The sequence below is a fragment of the Cnephaeus nilssonii genome (assembly GCF_951640355.1).
Source record: "Cnephaeus nilssonii genome assembly, chromosome: 16".
NCBI lineage: Eukaryota > Metazoa > Chordata > Mammalia > Chiroptera > Vespertilionidae > Cnephaeus > Cnephaeus nilssonii.
This window is the reverse complement of record NC_137087.1, coordinates 13,070,537-13,089,975: the sequence shown is the minus strand read 5'-3', so window position 1 is coordinate 13,089,975 and position 19,439 is coordinate 13,070,537. Positions and strand designations below refer to the sequence as shown.

At 50.9% G+C, this 19,439-nt stretch overlaps 1 protein-coding gene across 1 annotated transcript in view; it reads right to left on the bottom strand.

The window, feature by feature from the left end:
* Positions 1–19,439, bottom strand: part of ZCCHC24 (zinc finger CCHC-type containing 24) — a 56,825-nt gene that overhangs the window by 25,968 nt on the left and 11,418 nt on the right. The window contains exon 2 of the mRNA XM_079793733.1: positions 18,796–18,996. Within this exon, the coding sequence (XP_079649859.1) occupies positions 18,796–18,996 (201 nt within the window). The remainder of the gene's footprint in view (positions 1–18,795; positions 18,997–19,439) is intronic.

Here is a 19,439-nt window from a genome sequence, read left to right as displayed (position 1 = left end):
CCGTTTCTCTGCCTGGACCCCTCTGGCTCCAGGGGTCCTGTCCCCAACTCGCTGCATCTGCCTCTGAGCCCCCTGCTCCAGGGCTGCTCTTGTGGTCGTGAGCACCAAGTGGGCCAGGACGGTGAGACACCTGGAGGCCGCTCGGCTACCAAAACCAGCCCCTCCCTCCTCCCACCCACAAGCTCAAAGCCCTTCAGGTTGCTCCAAAGCCGGGGCTGCAGGGCCGCTATGAAGGTCACCTCAAGGGAGGGCTGTAATGGAGAAAGGCCCCAGCCTGGGTCATAAGCCAGCTGTCACTAGCTTTCTGTGTGGCCTTAGACAAGTCACTCAGACTCTCTGGGTCCAAACGGTCTCAAGGCAGAGGCTGGACAGAGAGCCTCTGGGAATCCCTTCAGCTCTGTCTCCTGACCTCACACAACATGGCCACACATTCAAGGCCAAGGGAGCCCTCGGCATCCTTTGGCTTATTCCCGATCAATCAGGAAGTTCCTTCTTACATCTAACTTGAAACCACCCAGCTATGGTTTCAGCCCTTTGCCTCCTACATAAAGATGGAGACTCTCTGGGCACAAATGCCCTTTCCTTGCTCGGAGGAAATCCACGCCTTCTGCACCTGGCTGAGGGGCCCTCCCCACCCCTGCCCCTGTTGCAGGTCTGCCTGGCCTGCTGACTCCCAACAAATGGGGGTGGGCCCTTCAGGAGCTGCCGGAGTGAGAGGCTGTCAGACCAACCCTGACCCCAGTTTTAATCGGTTGGGCTCACAGCTCCTGAGCAGCTAAGAGGGCAGGGGTCCTGCTGGCCGGTGCGTTTCCTCCAGCCAAGAACCCTGTGGGCCGTGGAGAGAAGGCCCAAGAATGGAGAAGCCCCAGGAATGGAGAAGCAGAGCCCAGACAGTCCTCAGACCAGTGCTTCCCAGATTTTACCGTGGCCACGTGTCCTGGGAGCTTGTGAAAGTGCTGATTCTGGCTCAGCAGCTCTGGGGCTGGGCCCTCAGTTCTGCATTCTGATAAGCTCCTGCTGAAGCAGCTGCTGGCCCTTGGACCACACGGTGCGAGGCAAGCCTAGATGTTCACAAATAACCATCTATTCATTCCTAGGAGCCCTTACTCTTATTCAGCTTGGCTTGCAAGTCATTGCCAGCTCTGTCAGGTCATGAGATCCACACGGCAGTCCCGAGGGGCGGACAGAATGCATGTTGCTGGGCCCATTGCACAGAAGGGGAAACAGGTGTAGCAAAGGCATAGGGCTTGTTCAAGGTTACCCACCTGGCTAAGCTCCCTCCTCTAGACTCCTCCTTCGTGACGGGTTAGAACCATACGCCTGGCAATGACTTACGTCAGCCAGCAACTCCCTGTCCTGCCTCCCCACTCTGCAGGCCTGGAGGTAGCGGCCAGCTCCTCTGCCCAGAGACCTCCCAGGGGTCTCCAGGGAACCTTCCCTGAACTGCTGGCTGCTGATCTGGCTCCCAGTGGGCTGAGTTGGTGGAACGGAGAGTTAGGAATCGGCTGGGTTCACTGGGCCTAAATCCCAGCTGTGCCCTTGGCTCCTATGTGACCCTGGGGAATTCTGGGATGTCTCTGAGAACTTCTTTGGCCCCCAGTACATGGAGGGTACTCAGCCCATGTCAGCTCCCTGCCTTCCTTTCCTTCCCCACATCCCAATTGAGTCTTGTTCATTTTCCCTTCCTTATTTACATATTTATGACAGCGTGACCTCTGAAGCAAGACTGCCTGGAAAGTGACCCTGGGCAAGTCACTTACCCTCTCTGTGCCTCAGTTTCCTCCATAATAAGCGGATTAGATGAGTCAATATGTGTACAGTGCTCAGAGCGGCGCCTGGGACACGGCTGACGCTCCTGAAGCAAGAGCTACCACTCTGTTAGCACCTTCTCCTTACGATGGCCCGGCTCTGCAGCAGGTGCCCTGGCAGACGCTGGGGCTACGGTATAGAAGCAGCAGCAAAGGCCCGCGTTTGCTGGGCACTCACCATGTGCCAGGCACTATGCTAGTGATTTTGTGGACTTCCTGGCTCCCCCCCACCCCGCCCCCACATCATAGTCAAAAGAGAAAACCAAGTACTAAGCAGGGCCCTGGGTGGAGTCAGACAGACTTGGCCTGATATTAACCAGCTGTGAGACCATAGGCGAGTTACTTACCCTCTCTGTGCTACTTTGTCACAAAATAAAAGTAAAAAGAAAGGAAGGGAGGGAGAGAGCCACAGAGAGAAGGCGGGCCAATGGGCTGCAGGCCTGGCCCAGGCTAGACTGAGACTCCAAGGAAACCATGAGGTGGAGGTGCTTTCAGGCCACGCAAAGGGAGGTCTCATTTCTCCGGCCTCCTCACCCCACCCCACCCCACGCCACGGGAGCCCTTCGCTGTCCCTGCGGCCTGATTTCTCTGCAGCCTAAACCTTAGGATGGGGGGCAGGGGCAGAGGGGAAGGAAGCCTGGCTCTTCAAGGCAGGCCAGGTGGGTGGTGCCAAGTCCTCAAAGCCAGAGGCTGGGCCACCTCCAGCCCCAGACCAAGCTACAGGTGCAGAAGGGACTCAGCGCAGGCTCCATCCCCATCTGGGAATGGGGCACCGGGACGCTGTGCGTGATCTGCCATCATAGGTGTGCCTGGGACCCCCCGGCAGGCAGGGCAGGGCCTTGGCAGCCCCCGGCTCACACCCACCCCAGAGGCCCCTAAACCCTCACTTGCTCCCCTCCAGTCATTCAGCAAACACGGAGCACCAGCTGAACGCAGGGCCTGCGCTTGGCTGCTCACCGGGCAGAGGGGCACATAGTACAACTGGCTGCTTTCAAAGCACGTTTGCTTGTCCCATCGCTTCCGGGTCTCACAGAGGCCCTGACGGAGGGGCCTCATCGGTGACCCCATTTCACACACCGGGGGGTGTGGGGGCTCAAGGGCAGGGTCGACTTGGCCCAGGTTGAACAGCTGCTGAGGAGCAGACCTTGGATAGGAGCTCGGGTCTTCTGACCCCGTAGCCCATGTGCCCTCTGCCCGCCAAGCGGACACAGACCCTGCCTGGGATGGGCCCTCGGGAAGAAGGAGACATGGCTGTGCCAGGGTCAGCCCCAGGCGAGGCAGGGCTCAGCAAGGCAGTGCAGGGCACCGGGGACACCCCTCGGGAGGGGTGCGTTTGGGATGTGGAGATGTGCCTGAATACTGGCAAGGGCACAGTGCAGCCAAGTCCCGGGCATGGGGAGCTCAGCAGAACTCAAATGGCAGACAGCTGGACCCGCTCCGGGCGCCCAGGCCGGGGCCACACTGCAGGACTGGGCCGGGCAGAGTGGAGCTCACACAACAAGGCGGCAGCCCCTGTCCTCCAGGCACTAGATGGGGAGGCAGGAGAGGTGAGAGGCCTTAGAACCAGGTCCTGGGTGGAGGTGCTGGTCATGAACAGTGGGGTTCAGAGAGGAAAGCCCGTGGGCCGGGGGGCCGCTGGGGAAGGTGTCCCGAAGATGAGGGTGGGAGTTCAAGCCGGGCTCTGAAGGAGGGACTAAGGAGGGAAAAGGTTAGGGAAGGGCACGCAGGCTGCGCAATGGCATGAGCAACAGCCCAGGGGCTGGGGAGCCCCGGTGTGCGTGTGTGCATGCAGGTGTGTGCATGCACCTGGCTGGGGTGAGCTGCCTGGCTGGGAGGGGCAGGGCAAGGAGGCTTCAATGCCCTGGCATCCAGGCTGATTCTTACCTCCCTCACACCAACCCCGCAAAGCCAAGCTCCAGATCCTCACTTTACAAATGAGGGCAGACGGGGCGGGGGCCCAGCAACCTGACAGGTACACTAACAAGAGAGCTGACACTGAGTGCTGTTGGCCACCAAACACTGAACCCGCTGCTCTGCCCATACATTTCCCATGAACACCCACAGCGGGTGAGCCCCTTTCACAGATGCCGAGGTGAAACTGCACAGCCCACGAGGACACAGTGGGACCGGGCACAGGGAGGGCTGAGGCCACCTCAGCAGCCTCGCTGCCTTGTGCACTGAGGCTGAGGGGAGCAGAACACGACCCAGTCAGAACCTTCCACCGCCCTGCACTGCTCCAAGAGAAAAGCACGCCGTGCGAGAGGCTCAGGCCAGGGTGTGGCCTATAGCAGGCCGCGGGCAGGGGTTGTGAGTGAGTGAGTGAGTGAGTGAGTGAGTGAGTGAGAAAAGGGGGTCCTTCTGGTGTTCAGAGGAGAGCAATCCTTTTGAGCTTGAGGGGACATGTGAAATCAGAGAAGGCTGCCAGGAGAAGGTGACACCAGCCAGCTATTCAGCCCAAGGATGCAACCGCTCCACTCCAGGTCTCCATCCACTAAGCCTTGCGGGTGATTCAAGGACCAGGATGGGGGCCAGGGGCAGAGGAATGAGAAGGGGAGGCCAATCGATATGGCAATATCCTGGGGGCTCCAATAAGTACGGGAACACGGGCGCTCTGAGTCACCATCTGTGGGCCATTTAAAAGGGGAACTGCCTGGCCGGCAAGGCTCAGTGGTTGAGCGTTGACCCAGGAACCAGGAGGTCACGCTCCAATTCCCGGTCAGGGCACATGCCCAGGTTTCAGGGCTCAGTCCCCAGTAGGGGGCGTGCAGGAGGCAGCCGATCGATGATTCCCTCTCATCATTGATGTTTCTATTTCTTTTTCTCTCTCCTTTCCTCTCCCTGAAAATCAATAAAAACACTTTTTTTTTTTAAAGGAGAACTGGCAGCTGCGGATGTGAAAGTGGCCCTCTGGGACTCTTTCCTGCTGGTCTGGAGCAGCAGGAAGGACGTACAAGTGGCGGCCTGTGAGCCCCACGCCCTGTGCCCCGCCCCTCCACCCACCCTGCAGCTGCTCTCACACGTCTGTGCCAGGGAGAGCACTTGGCAGGGTCATCCCCCTGCCGGGCCAGAGCGGAGCTGACAGGCCACAGGTGGCACTGGGCACCTTCCAGCCATGCCCCACCACCCCTCCTCCTGGAGCACCCACCCTGTGCCAAGCCGAGCCTCCAGGACCCAGTCCCTCCCTCCTCGCCCTTCAAGCCAACCTGGGTGACCCAAAGTCGCCAGAGCCTGCCCCTGCCCCTGCCCCAAGGCTCCTGAGAAAGCACAGCCTTGTTGCATGGCCTCCCTGCAGCCCTTCCCCAAGGGAGCCCCCTCTGTGGGATGAGGGTGAGAGGGAGGACCTGAAGTCCCTCTGGAACTTCTCGAACCATCTGAGGCGTAATAACAATGACAGCCATTAACACAGTCACAACAGAACACTCGGGGACATATGGGGTGCCAGGCTCTCTGTGAAGCACTTTATGTAAAATAACTCTGCCCTGATTGGTGCAGCTCAGTTGGTTGGCGCGTCATCCTGTACACCAAATAAGGTTGCGGGTTTGAGTCCCAGTCAGGACACATAACCAGGTTGTAGGTTCCATCCCCGGTCAGAGCGCAAGCAGGAGACAACCGACTGATGTTTCTCACATCAATGTCTCTCTCTTCCCCCACCCCCTCTCTACAATCAATAAGCATGTCCTCAGATGATCATTTTAAAAGATAACGAGGTAGGTTTTTATTATCTTCATCTTACGGAGGAGAAAACTGAGACCTAAAGACATTGACGTTTCCCCAAGGCCCCGTTAGCTCGAGGCAGAGTGGGGGGGCGGGGCTGGCTGCAGGCTGTGCTCACCTCCCCACATCGCAAGGAGAGGCCCTCGGAAGGGCCAATGCCAGCAGTCAGCACACCATCCCCAGCAACACCCAGCCAGGCTAGCATTCCCTGAGCACTCGCGACATTCCAGGTTCTGTGCCAAGCGCTGGAGCGTCGCAGCCCGGGCCCCTTGGCCAGCGAGCCAGCCCGGTTCCTGAGGCCCCCGCAATGCTGCCTGCAATGCACACAGGCCCGCCACAGGCCGGGCCCAGTTCTTCCTCGATGGAAGCTATCGTGACACTGTCCTCTCTCCCTCCCTCCTTCTCCCAGTATTCCTTCCTTCCTCCCTCCCCACCTCCTTCCCGTCCTCGCTCTATTGATCTTTCCTAACATGTAGTCCTGGCCCAGTGCTGTGAGAAAACCTGTTTCCCCAGCGGCACATGGATGGGTCTGAACCAATCAGCAGCCCCGGCCCCGGGTTCTGCAGGGGAAATCCCAACACCCTCATCCCCCTCAGCCTGTCACCTCCCCAGGCTGCAGCCACGCCGGCGGCCGATGAGACCCAGGCCTGCAGTGAGGTCAGCACCTGAATGGGAAATTGGAAACCCAGGCAGGGGTCAGACACGGGCTGATGGCCTAGGCACTCCGGGCCTCCTGGGGACACCCACAGGGACCAGGCTGCTCCGACCTGGGGTCCAGAGCGCTACAGAGACCGGGCCAGGCAACAGGGTCTGGACCAGTCTCTGCCTCCCCCTTGCCTCCCGTCCCTCCCCCCAGCAGGACCCTGAAACGATTTACATCCCTCCTCTAAGGTTTCAGCTGCTCTAGGATTTGATTCTTTCCCCGTTCTATTTTTCTTCTTCTTTTGCAATCTCCAAGAAACCCGAGCCGCCAGATGGGTGGGGGTGACGATTGTTTTCTGTCTGACATCTGGAATCCATTAGCAGCGCTGGGCATGCTGACTCAGGACCAGCAGCTCCCCGGGCCCAGGCCCTCCCCAGGCCCCTCCCAGCGCCCATCCTCAGCTGACGTGGGAGCACAGGTGACAACATCCTCCACCACCCCTCAAAGCAGTAACCAGCCCCCCAAGGATGCCTGGGGAGTGGTGGAGGCTGAGGCTTAGAGAATTTCTGTTTTCAGCTCAGTGGATGGCTGCCAGGCCGGGTGTGGCTGGGCCTGGCTGCCGTGAAGGGTGGACAGAGGGATTAGAGAAAGGACGCCAGGACCTGGAGGTACTGCCCCCCATCTGCACCCCAGTCTCCATTCCTACAGACGTGCCAGGTAGGCCATTGGGCAGGAAGCCCTGCACTGGCCCCACATCGCTCATACATGTGGAGATGAGGAAAGGTGGCCCAGAGAGGTTAAATGCTTGGTCGAGGTTGCACAGCAGGCAAATAGCCGAGCTGGAACTTCAACTCTGGTTGTTGGGTTATAAGATTGAAGCTGCTTCCTTTGACCTCAACAAGATGTCCCCTCCCTAAGACCAGGATGTGGGCGTACGGACCCTGAACCTATCTGACCTTTAGATGGCAGGTGAGAGCTGGTGGCCCCCAATCTAAAGCAGCCACGGAGATTCTTCGGGGCCACAGTGTGACTCCTGTGGGCCAGTTCCTCCGTAAAAAAGTTGTTACAAATGATATTTCATTACTGCATTGGTATAAAGACAAACATTATCCTGGCTGGATCCATTATTAGCTTATTTATTCTTTTCTTCCGGCTTTAAAATAAGGAAACACTAAAGCATTTCTGTGGGCCGCTAACATAGCCTGGGCCTGCTGTTTGTCCGTCAGAGCCTCGTGTCCTGCAGAGCGAGGCTCCTACCTGCTCTCCCCTCATCTTCTTAACCTCTGCTTGTTGTCTAACTTCACCCACTAGGGGGTGAGCTCCACGAGCCAGGACCCGTCCTGGGCTGTTCCTTGCAGCACCCTTCCATGTTGGCCCATAACGGGTGTCCAGTAAATACTTGCTGAATGAATAGAGGAAGGAACACCTGTCTTTTCAGGCAGGTATATGTGAATCCCAGTTAGCACCCCACTTGCCCAGGTGGTCGCCTCAGAAAGCTGGCAGCCCTCTGCCCCTCCCCCTCATGGTCACCTGCCCCACAGATGCTACAATCTCATGGTGTCCAGAATTTGTCCCTCACCTCCAACTTTTGCTCAGTCTTGCCCTGTATCTGGCTTTATCTTCTATCCATGTTCCTGGATTGGTTTAGTCTGGAGTCTTGCCTCCTCCAGCCCAACCTCTAACCTGCCACCAATGTGACCTTCCTTCCTTCCTTCCTTCCTTCCTCCCTCCCTCCCTCCCTCCCTCCCTCCCTCCCTCCCTCCCTCCCTCCTTCCTTCCTTCCTTCCTTCCTTCCTTCCTTCCTTCCTTCCTTCCTTCCTTCCTTCCTTCCTTCCTTCGTGATATTTCAAGCTGCCAGTCTGGGCATGTCACTTAAAACCCTTGGGTGGCTTTTCCCTTCCCTCCAGATAAAGTCCAAGTGTGTGCAGCCTGGCACACAGGCGCTTCACCACAGCTGTGGCCACACCTCCTGCTCCTCCCCTCAGGCATCCAGAGGGCCAGCTGTCACCAAGGCCTGCAATTCTGTTATAAACATAATGGCTGGGAAGCCGTCCCCACCCCAAGCCTAGTCTCCTCCTCTCGGAGGTCTCCCAGAAGCTCAGGCAGAACTGGTTTCTCACTGCAAACCTCAGATGCAGCCCTGATCACCCTGAAAGGCCAACAATGTCTCTGTCCTACGGAGGACAGGAGTAGGGCCTTATCTAGCCTCGGCCTGGCACACAGTAGGCGCTCGGACAGGGCTGGGGGATTGTAGTGAGTCCTGGGCCTGGTTCTGTCCTAAATAGACTGTGTCCTGGGCACAGATGTGACACAGTGCCACGTCCTCACCACAAACCCACATACCTGTGCAGGCAAGTGCAGCTGGCTGAGCACGGTACTGTTGCTTGGGTCTTCACGGTCCTGCCACATGAGTGTGCAGAGGCCAGCGTGAGATGCCCAGGCAGACAGGCCCAACAGATAGCAACCATGGCTCTCCTACAGCCCCCTGGGATTTCTGTAGCCTCTACAGCAGGCAGCCCCAAACCACCCCTGGCCTCCTTGACTGCACTGGGGCAGTAGACACCCTGGAGCTGGACCAGTGGTGGAATCTACTGAACACATCGACATGGCCAGACCAGGCCTAGTATGACCTCTGTCCACGTTGTCCTTGTCCCTCTTTATTTCCAGTAATCCATCTTTTTTTTAAAACCCTGACTTTCTAAGAATGATAGTGAAGAGCCAACTTTGATGCAAAGGTAGATAGTAGAACCTATTTTGAAAAGCATGGGGTCTGGAATTGGGAAGACCCAAGTTCCAATTCCAGCTTTGTTGTCCACTAGCTGTGTGACTTTAGGAAAGTCACTTACCTTCTCAGGGCCTCAGTTTTATCATCTGGTAATCAATTGATAGGGTTTTTTTTAAATAATTAAATGAGCTAATGCATATTACACATTAAACTCAATGGTAAACTCAATGCTTAGAAACTATTATTATTGTTGTTAATGTTATTATTACCCTTGAACTAGAGGCCTGGCACACTGTCTGTGGACAGCAGTAGAGGCAGGCTTTTCAAGAACTGAAGGGTAGACATTCTTGGCTCCCTAGACTTCTTGAGCCAGTCCTGACATTGGCTGGAGACGGACCCTGATCCATGCACAGTCTCACCCCACCACAGGGGCTGCCCTTCGGTGAATTGGAAACTGGTCTCCAGCACCTTCCATCTCTGCTTTGGGTTCTCCCTGTCTTCTTACAGAACCCAGTCCCCTGAGAGTACCCCCAGGATCTATGAGAAACCCCATTGGTCTGATGAGCTGAGCTCTGGATACCTCTATCCTACCCTTAAGATTGGAAAAGAACAGGTTTCCGTCCCCTGGTTCCTGGTTGCACTACGGGGCATTGGCAGTGAGCGCTTTAGCAGCACTTTAACTGCTGCCTTTCTCAGAGCCCTGGGGCTGCATGTCAGCTTCAGGAGCTAGGCAGGGCTGTCTCGGGCTTCTGCACATTCCATTCCCAGTTAGTCCATTTAAAAGTTTAAAGGCATTTAGATCATTTAAAAATTATTCCACAGGAGAGGAGAAAGGAGCAGGAAAAATATTCGAAGAAATAATGGCTGAAAACTTTCCAATCTGATGAAAAACTGTAATCAACACATCTAAGCAGCTCCAGAGACTCCATGTAGGAGAAATGTGAGGAGAGCCACAAATGAACACACCAGAGTACAACTGCTGAAAGCTAAAACAAGGAGGATATCTTGAAAGCATCAAGAGAAAATGACACATCATTTACAATGTAATGCCAATAATATTAGCAACTGACTTCTCATAAGAAACAATGGAGGTCAAAGGGCAGTAAGATAACATATTCAATGCACTCAAAGGAAAATAAAACAAATCAGCCAAGAATTCTATACCCAGCAAAGCTATCTTTAAAATGAAAGTGAGATAAAGACATTCCCAAATAAACAAAAACAGAGATTTCATTGCTAGCACAGCAACCTTTTAAGAAATGCTAAAGGAAGTTCTTCAGGCTGAAAGCAGTAATATAAATACACATGAAAAAAACAAAGAGCACTGATTAGGGGATTGTGTAATGTAAAAGACAATGTAAATAAGTTTTCCTTTTGCTTCTTCTCTTAGCTGATATAAAAAGCAATTGTAGCCTTGCCAGCATGGCACAGTGGTTGAGCGTGGACTTATGAACCAGGAGGTCAACAGTTCAATTCCTGATCAGGGCACATACCCCGGTTGCAGGCTCAATTCCCAATGTGGGGTATGCAGGAGGCAGCTGATCAGTGATTATCTCTCATCATTGATATTTCTCTCTCTCTCTCTCCCTCTCCCTTCCTCTCTGAAATCAATAAAAATATATTAAAAAGAAAATAAAGCAATTGTATAAAACAATATGGCTCTGGCCAGTATGGTTCAGTGGATAGAGTGCACTGAAGGGTCATGGGTTCAATTCCTGGTCAAGGGCACATACCTGGGTTGCAGGTTCGATCTCTACCCCAGTCAAAGCACATGGGGGAAGCAACCAATCAATGTCTCTCTTTCTCACATTGATGTTTCTCTCTCTCCCTCTCACCCCTCTCTCCTGTCCACTCTCTCTAAAAATCAATGGAAAAAATATCCTTGGGTGAATATTAACAAAAAAAAATGTATATAATTATACTATTTGTCCTATAATATATAGAAATGTAATATATTTGCCAACAACAGCACAAAGGACACAGGTAAGCGCAAATATGCCTTGGGCTAAGAAATAAACTCAAAATAGATAGAAGACTTAAATGTAAGATGGGAAACCATAAAATCTTAGAAGAATCCATAGGCAGCAAAATATCAGACATACCTTGTAGCAACATCTTTACCAATACATCTCCTAGGACAATGGAAATTAAGGAGAAAATAAACAAATGGGACTACCTCAAAATAAAAAGCTTCTGCACAGCAAAAGAAACCATCAACAAAAAAACAAGAGAGCCCACTGCATGGGAGAACATATTTGCCAATGTTATATCCAATAAAGGTTTAATCTCCAAAATTTATAGGGAACTCATACAACTCAACAAAAGGAAGATAAACAATCCAATCAAAAAATGGGCTAAGGACCTAAATAGACACTTTCAAAAGAGGACATACAGAAGGCCAAGAGACCCAGGTTTCCGTAGTGTAGTGGTTATCACGTTCGCCTAACAGAAGGCCAAGAGACATATGAAAACATGCTCAAAGTCACTAATCATCCGAGAGATGCAAATCAAAACGACAATGAGGCACCATCTTACACCAGTCAGAATGGCTATCATCAATAAATCAACAAATGACAAGTGCTGGTGAGGATGTGGAGAAAAAGGAACCCTCGTGCACTGCTGGTGGGAATGCAGACTGGTGCAGCCACTGTGGAGAACAGTATGGAGTTTCAAGAAATTAAAAATGGAACTCCTATTTGACCCAGTAACCCCACTTCTAGGAATATATCCCAAGAAATCAGAAACACCCATCAGAAAAAAATATATGCACCCTTATGTTCACAGAAGCACAATTTACAATAGCTAAGATTTGGAAACAGCCTAAGTGCCAATCAGCAGATGAGTGGATTAAAAAACTGTGGTATATCTACAAAATGGAATACTATGCTGCTGTAAAAAAGAAAAAACTCTTACCATTCGCAACAGCATGGATGGACCTGGAGAGCATTATGCTAAGTGAAATAAGCCAGTAAGAGAAAGATAAATATTACATGACCGCACTCATTTGTGGAATATAATGAACAACATAAACTGATGAACAAAAATAGACCCAGAGACATAAAAGCATAAACAGACTGTCAAACCTCAGAGAGAAGGCAGGTGAGGGTGGGGAGGGGTGTAAAAGATCAACCAAAGGACTTGTATGCATGCATATAAGCACAACCAATGAACACAGACAGTAGGCAGGTGAGGGTATGTGCTGGGGGGTGGGAGAGGCTGGGGAGAGGTCAATTGGGGGGGAGGGGAAGGAGACTTATGTAATACTTTCAACAATAAAGAATTTAAATTTAAAAAAATAAAATGACTCCAGGTGGTAACTTGAATCTACAACAAATGAAGAGAACCAGAAATAGGAAATAAGGCTAATCTGACAAAAGCTCTAGTTCTCATATATATATATATATATATATATACATGAATAAAAGAGAAATATGTAAACTGACTATCACTTCACGACACCCACCAGCCAATCAGAAGTGAGTATGCAAATTAGTGGGACAAAGATGGCGGCGGCCACAGAGCCAGCCAGAGCAAGTGGGAGGCTTGGGTCGCCCCTGGCAATGGAGGAAGCCAAGCTTTCCGCCCGCCCGGGCCAGCTGCCAAAGGAGGGGCCTGTGGCGGCAGCCCCGGTGGGCGCATGGAAGGCTTGGGTCCCAGATTGGAGAGGGTGCAGGCCAGGCTGAGGGACACCCCACCCCATGTACGAATTTCGTGCACTGGGCCTCTAGTATATATACATATATACATATATATATGTGTGTGTGTGTATATATGTATATGTATATGTATATGTATATGTATATGTATATATTTGCTCTCTCAAATATATATTTGCTTTCCTTTCTTCTTTCAGCCTTTAAAACACATAAAATTATAGAAAGTAATAGTTATAACAAGTATTGTTGAATTTATAACATATATATATGTAATATGTACAACTATAATATCACCACCAAGAAGGAAAAGAGACTAGAGCTATATAAGAGTGGCAGCCCTGTATCTCCTTGGCCTTAAATCGGTATCCATCTGAAGCAGACTCTGATAAGTTAAGATATATAAGATATATAAGATAAGCCCTGGAGCAACCACTAAGGAAATAGCTTTAAAAATAGTAAAAAATTTTCATTAAAGAAATTAAAACGTTACATTAAAAAATACCATTTAATGCAAAAGGAAGAAGTAAAGGAAGAATAGAAGACAAAAAAAAACACACAAACATGAGTAGTTTGGAAAACAAAAGTAAAATGGCAGAGCCAAATCCAACTATATCAATAATAGCATATCTCAAAAGAGCATTAACAATAGCATTATCAATAATGTGAATGGATTAAAAAATCCAAACAAAAGGCAGAGGCTGTCAAATTGGATAAAAAGTAAACCAAGATCTAACTGTAGGTTATCTATAGGAGACACACTCTAGGGTCAAAGATTTGAACAGATTGAAAGTTAAAAAAAAGGGGGGGGGGGCAAAAATCTATCCTGTAAATGGTAACCATAAAAATAGCTGGCTACACTAATATCAAACAAAATAGATTTTAAAACAAAAAGTGTTACTAGAGATAAAGAGGGCATTTTATAATGATAAAAAGGATCAATCAGGGACATGCAATTATAACATAGATGTACCTAATAACAGAGCACTAAAATACATGCAGCAAAAACTGGCAGAATTGAAGAAAAAATAGGCAATTAAACAATAATAGAAATTTCAGTACCCTTACTCACTATAATGACAGGGAAGCAGGCAGAATTTCAAGAGTTCAGAAGACGTGAACAACACTATCAACCAAACAGACCTGGCAGACATCTATAGAACGTCCCACCCAACAACGCAGGCTACATTCTTCTCAAGTGCACACGAACCGTTCTCTAAGACAGCCACATGCTAGGCTACAGGATAATCCACAATCAAGTTAGAAGCATTGGAATAACATAAAGAATGCTCTGTGACCACATTAGAACAAAATTAGAAATCGTTTTAAAAAGATAACTGGGAAACTCATAAATATGTGGATTTTATTTTTATTTTTTAAAATATATTTTATTGATTTTTTACAGAGAGGAAGAGAGAGGGATAGAGAGTTAGAAACATCAATGAGAGAGAAACATCCATCAGCTGCCTCTTGCACACCCCCTACTGGGGATGTGCCCGCAACCAAGGTACATGCCCTTGACCGGAATCGAACCTGGGACCCTTGAGTCTGCAGGCCGACGCTCTATCCACTGAGCCAAACCAGTTTTGGCAATATGTGGATTTTAAACAACACACTTCTAAATCACCAGTGGGTCAAAAAAAGGAAAAGGGATATCAGAAAACACCCTGGGATAAGTTAAAATGAAGATAGGACATTCCAAAACCTACGGCATGCAGCTCAGAGGAAAACGTGTAGTTGTGAACATCAACGTCGTTGGTAGGGTTATGTGACTTTAAATGAAACACAAATAATGAAGCCAATTTCATCATGGGCTAATTGATATGCACAGGAGTTAACTTTCGATGGCATCTCATCGATGTTACAATGAAGGCACATCGAATGATGATGTGCTGTACATATGAGAAGGAAGAAAGAAAGCAAACTCAGTCACCCAACCTTCCACTTCAAGAAACTAGAAAAAGAAGAGAAAATAAATTCAAAGCAAGCTGAAGGAAAGAAGTACAACGATTAGAGTGATAACTTAAAAGCAAGGACTCAGAAGAATATTTGTACACCCATGTCCATTGTACCATTATTCACAATAGCCAAAAGGTGGAAGCATTCCAGTATTTCATTGATGAATAAATGGATAAACAGAACGTGGTAATCACACACACACTCACGCACACGAATATTATTCAGCCTTAAAAAGGGAAGTAAATCGCCCTGGCCGGATGGCTCAGTTGGTTGGAGCGTTTTCCATGCACCAAAAGGTTGTGGTTCAATCCCTGATCAGGATGTGTATGGGAGGCAACCCATTGATGTGTCTCTCTCTCATATCTCTCTCCCTCTTCCTCTCCCTCTTCCTGTCCCTCTCCCTCTCCCTCTCTTTCTCTCTAAAAATCAATAAAAACTTTATCCTCGGGTAAGGGTATAAAAATAAAGGAAGGAAGGAAATCTTGTCACATGTTATATCGTGAATGAACCTTGGGGACATTACTAGTATAAGTGAAATAAGTCAGTTACAAAAGGACAAATACTGTATGATTCCATTTATAAGAGGTTCCTAGAGTAGTCAAATTCACAGAGACAGAAAGTAAAATGGTGCAGAGGCTGGGGGAGAGAAAGAGGGGGAGTTATTGCTTAATGGGGACAGAGTTTCAGTTTGCAAGATGAAAAGAGGTCTGTAGATGGGTGGCGTTGGTGGTGGTACAATAATGTGAATGTACTTAATGCCACTGAACTATACACTTAAAAATGGTTAAGATGGTAAATTTTATTTATATGTATTTTGCCATAATTTTTAAAAGAATAAACTGGAAAGCAATAAAATAGAAAATAGAAAAATAATAGAGGAAAGTAACTAAACCCAATGTTGGTTCTTAGAAAAGTTCAATGAAATTGACAAAACTTTACCAAGGAAAAAAAGAGAAAAGACCCAAATTACCAGAACCAGAGATGAAAGAGGGGTACATTCATACCAAGCTTACAGAGATAAGAATTATAATAGAATAGTATGAACAACTGTATGTGTGGTTTATGTCCTAGAAAGATACAAACTACAGAAACTGACTCCAGAAGAGAGAGAAAATCTGAGTAGACCTGTAACAAGAGAAGAGATTGAACCAGTAATTTAAAAAACCTACCCACAAAAGAAAGCCCACGCTCTGATGCTTTCACAGATGAATGTCACCAAACAATTAAGAAAGAATTAATATTAATTCTCACAAAATCTTCCAGAAAAGATAATGGAACACTTCCCAAATCAGGAACTGAGGAATGAAACTTGAAAACGATACATTAAGTGAAAGAATCTAGGCACCAAAACCACATAGTATATGATTCTATTTATATGAAATGTCAAGAATTGGCAAATCTATAGAGACAGAAAGTAGATTAATGGTTTCCTAGGGGCTGGGGAACAGAGGGTGACAGCTAAAGAGTGTGAGGTTTCTTTTTGAGGTGACGAAAATGTTCTATAACTGAACTGTACACTTTAAATGGGCAAATTATATGGTAAGTAAATTATATCTCATTAGTTATTACCAAAATAAGCATTCCACTTTTAAATATTACATATTCTGAGATATTTATAATATTTTGTTTGAGCAAAGATTTCCAGGCCTTATAAAAGCCTTCTTCACACATCCCTTCATTCAGGAAGGTTTGCGCTGAGCACCTGCTATGTGTGATCTCTTGGGCTGGCATGGGGGTCAGACAGCGAGGGGTACAGAGCCGAATCTATCCCAGCACTGCCCCTGAGCTTGGTCAGGTGAGGAGTGGGGGGCATCCAGCCACATTCCAGCCTGCCAAAATACCTAGTACCTTGCCAGGAGGGTGCAGTGACCCACAGCAGAAAAATAGTGCTAGCCAACATTTATTAAGTGCCCACTGTGTGCCAGGCACGGCGCTAAGCACTTTCCATGCATTGTTTCATTGGGCCCTCACAATCCTATGAGTTAGTGTCCTCATTGGCTTCCTTTTACGATGATGAATTTGACGTTTCCAGCCTTTGCCCTCTACCTCTTGTGAAGGGTGGAGGGCGGTCCTTGGGCCTGCAGGAGTCCCAGATAGAAGCAGGTTTGTGATGGGGCCAGAAGGGGGTCTCTACCCATCAAGGGAGAAACTGAGGCTCCACAGGCCATGGGTGTCTCACCTGGTGGCACGGGTGCTCAGGGAGGCAAAGAGCACAGAAGTCCCAAGACTGGGGTGCCCATATTCCCTGCCCTCTCCTCAGCACTTCACCTTCCTGAGGCTCTTGTTTCTTCAGCTGTAAAATGGGGCCATTACTCCTAATTCTGCCGGAGTGTTAAGAGCCCTGCACAAGGTAAGTGAACACACACTGTATAACCCACATAAAGGAAGAACCAGGTTACCCTGCGCTGGCAAGAGAGGCGCACATTTAGAAGAGCTGCCCACATTTAGAAGAGCTGTGGCCTTGTCCCGAGAGGGCAGTGTGATCACACACACGCACAGGCCCCTGCCCCAGCCCCCACCTCTGGCTCACCACCCGTTGCCCTGGGATACTCCTCATGTTGTGGGAGGATCTGCCGCTCTTCTCCCATCAACCTGCCAGCCCCACTCAAGCCCTCCTCCTGGAAGCCTTCCCAGGCTGAGCCCAGCGTGAGCACACCTCCTCGGCCGGCGTCTGACTGTCACCACCCGGGGGGGGAGGGAATAAATTCCTGGATCCTCCAGGTCAACGGTCCTGTGTAGTCCTTGACTCACACGAAGCATCAGGTAGCATGAGGCTAATCGAGCACTTGGCACGCTGGGTAGCTGTGAGACTGAATGAAATGATGCTGGAGGACCACTCATCCCAGCGCCTGTGTCCTGCTCTGCCCCCTCCCAGGCTGCAGGCAGGGAAGGAGGGAGGGAAGTTTTGAGGTGTTGCTGTGCATGACTGAGAGCAGAGAACCCCTCTGCGGGGGCTCAGCTGGGGAGGGCACTAGCGGGTGAGGTCCCTGTGTGGGCCAATGGCACATCTCTGACCAACTGGGTCCTGAGTTGCTCCTTTGGCCCTGGTTCTACTCAGAGAGCCCCTGGAGGGCGGGGCCTCACCTTCTGCTGAGATCTCGGGCCAGGGCCCTGCTGACTCCGTGTTGAGGGGAAGACAGGCCCACGGGATGTGGCTCTGGAGAACGGCCACAGTGGGCCGGCTGCCCCCACTCAGGGACCAGGGAGGGCCTCCCTTGCCCGGGGTAGAGGGAGGCCAAGGTCCCTGACATCAATCACAGGGAGGGGGTCTCACTACAGTGCAGCTCTGGGAGGCCTGCGCGTCTGGGCTTTTCCACGCTCCCAGGCCGCACTGATGGGCCACGCCTGGCTGTGCGCGAAGCAGCGGGGACAGAACGCAGGGCACGGCCACTGTGAGGGGAGTGGTGAGCAAGAAGCACATCTCAGCCTCCCGGGCCTGGGGGACCAGCCCCACCCAGCCATGCCCTCGGCTTCCAACATCTGGAGGGTGAGACAGCATGGGTTTTCTGAGTTTACAGGATTCCATTTCCATTACATACACAAAATAAGTAGTACCACATCATAAAAACACTGGAAAATATGAAAAAATAATAGGGGAAAATCACTGATAATCTCGCACCATATTTGAAACAACTGTTGACCTCTCTCCCCAGGACTCCGGCTCACCTCGTGGGTGGGAGCTGCCCCAGCGCCCCACCCTGTCTCGGCAAAGCATTCGGTGAGAGACCCCCAATCTCCTACTCCCCTTTCCTCCCCCCACAGTGCCTTCACCAGCCCCTGGGTGGGGCAGCCCCCCCCAACCCCTCACCCCCACCCCGCGCTGCAGGCAGCAGGCTGAGGAGGAAGCCTGGCGCAGAGCAGGCAGAGGTGGGCCTGGGGGAGGGGCGCACATCTGGATTCCTGGCCCAGCGCCCGCATTCCTTCCCTGTGAGTGCGAGGAGATGGGGTCTCAGGAGAGAGCTGTGAGGAGGCTGCTGGCCCCTGTCCCACCTCACGCCTCACGGTAACAGGACCCGCCCTGGCAGGAAGACGGGTCGGGACTTGAAAGTCCAAAACCTCATTTTGGGGTCCCCCACCCAGACTGCTGCCTAACTAGAACAGGTCCACGCTGGGCCTCTGCCCCACTCACACCAGCCAGGCTTCCTCAGGAATACCAGAGGGGACAAGAAGGTGGAGACCAGAGAGGACCCCAGGGCCACTGGCTCCTGGAAGGGGGCAGAGCGGGGCTGCCCGTCCACAGACGCTGCCCACAGGGCACGGGTCCACGAGCCGCACCGGGCCGGGCTGCCTTACCTGGGGGCAGTCCTTGATGTAGTGTCCTTTGTTGAAACACAGGTGGCACAGGTAGTTGGGCGGGGGCCTCTTGCTGGGCTTCCGGGTCTCAGAGGTCAGGGTCAGGTCGGAGAAGTGCTCGGTGAGGGAGCTGAGGCCGTCGGCGATGTTGTTGAGGGAGCCGTAGGGCGAGGCGCTCTTGTACACGCTGCTGCTCAGGGCCTGCGGGGACAGAGGCTGTGAGGGCCCAGACGGCCTGACACACTCAGTCACAGCCCCGACCAGGGACATTTCCATGGGCCCGCGCACTCACACACACACACACATTCACAATGACCCCGATGCCCACGGGCTCAGGCCTCCTGGAGCCTGGGTTCAAATCCAAATCTAGTCGTGGGTCCATGGGCAAGCCAGTTAGCCACTCTGGGCCACAGTGGCCGTCTGGAAAACGGGAGTAATGATATGTCTCCTAGGGTTTTTAGAAGATAACAGGAAGTCACAAACGTATAGCACTTGTTCCTGCCAGCACTCGGAAACGCTCGGTTGGTAGAGGGCGGTGACAATGTGAGTTGTTATTATTATTATTTTACAGAGAGGAAGGGAGAGGGATAGAGAGTTAGAAACATCGATGAGAGAGAAACATCGATCAGCTGCCTCCTACACAC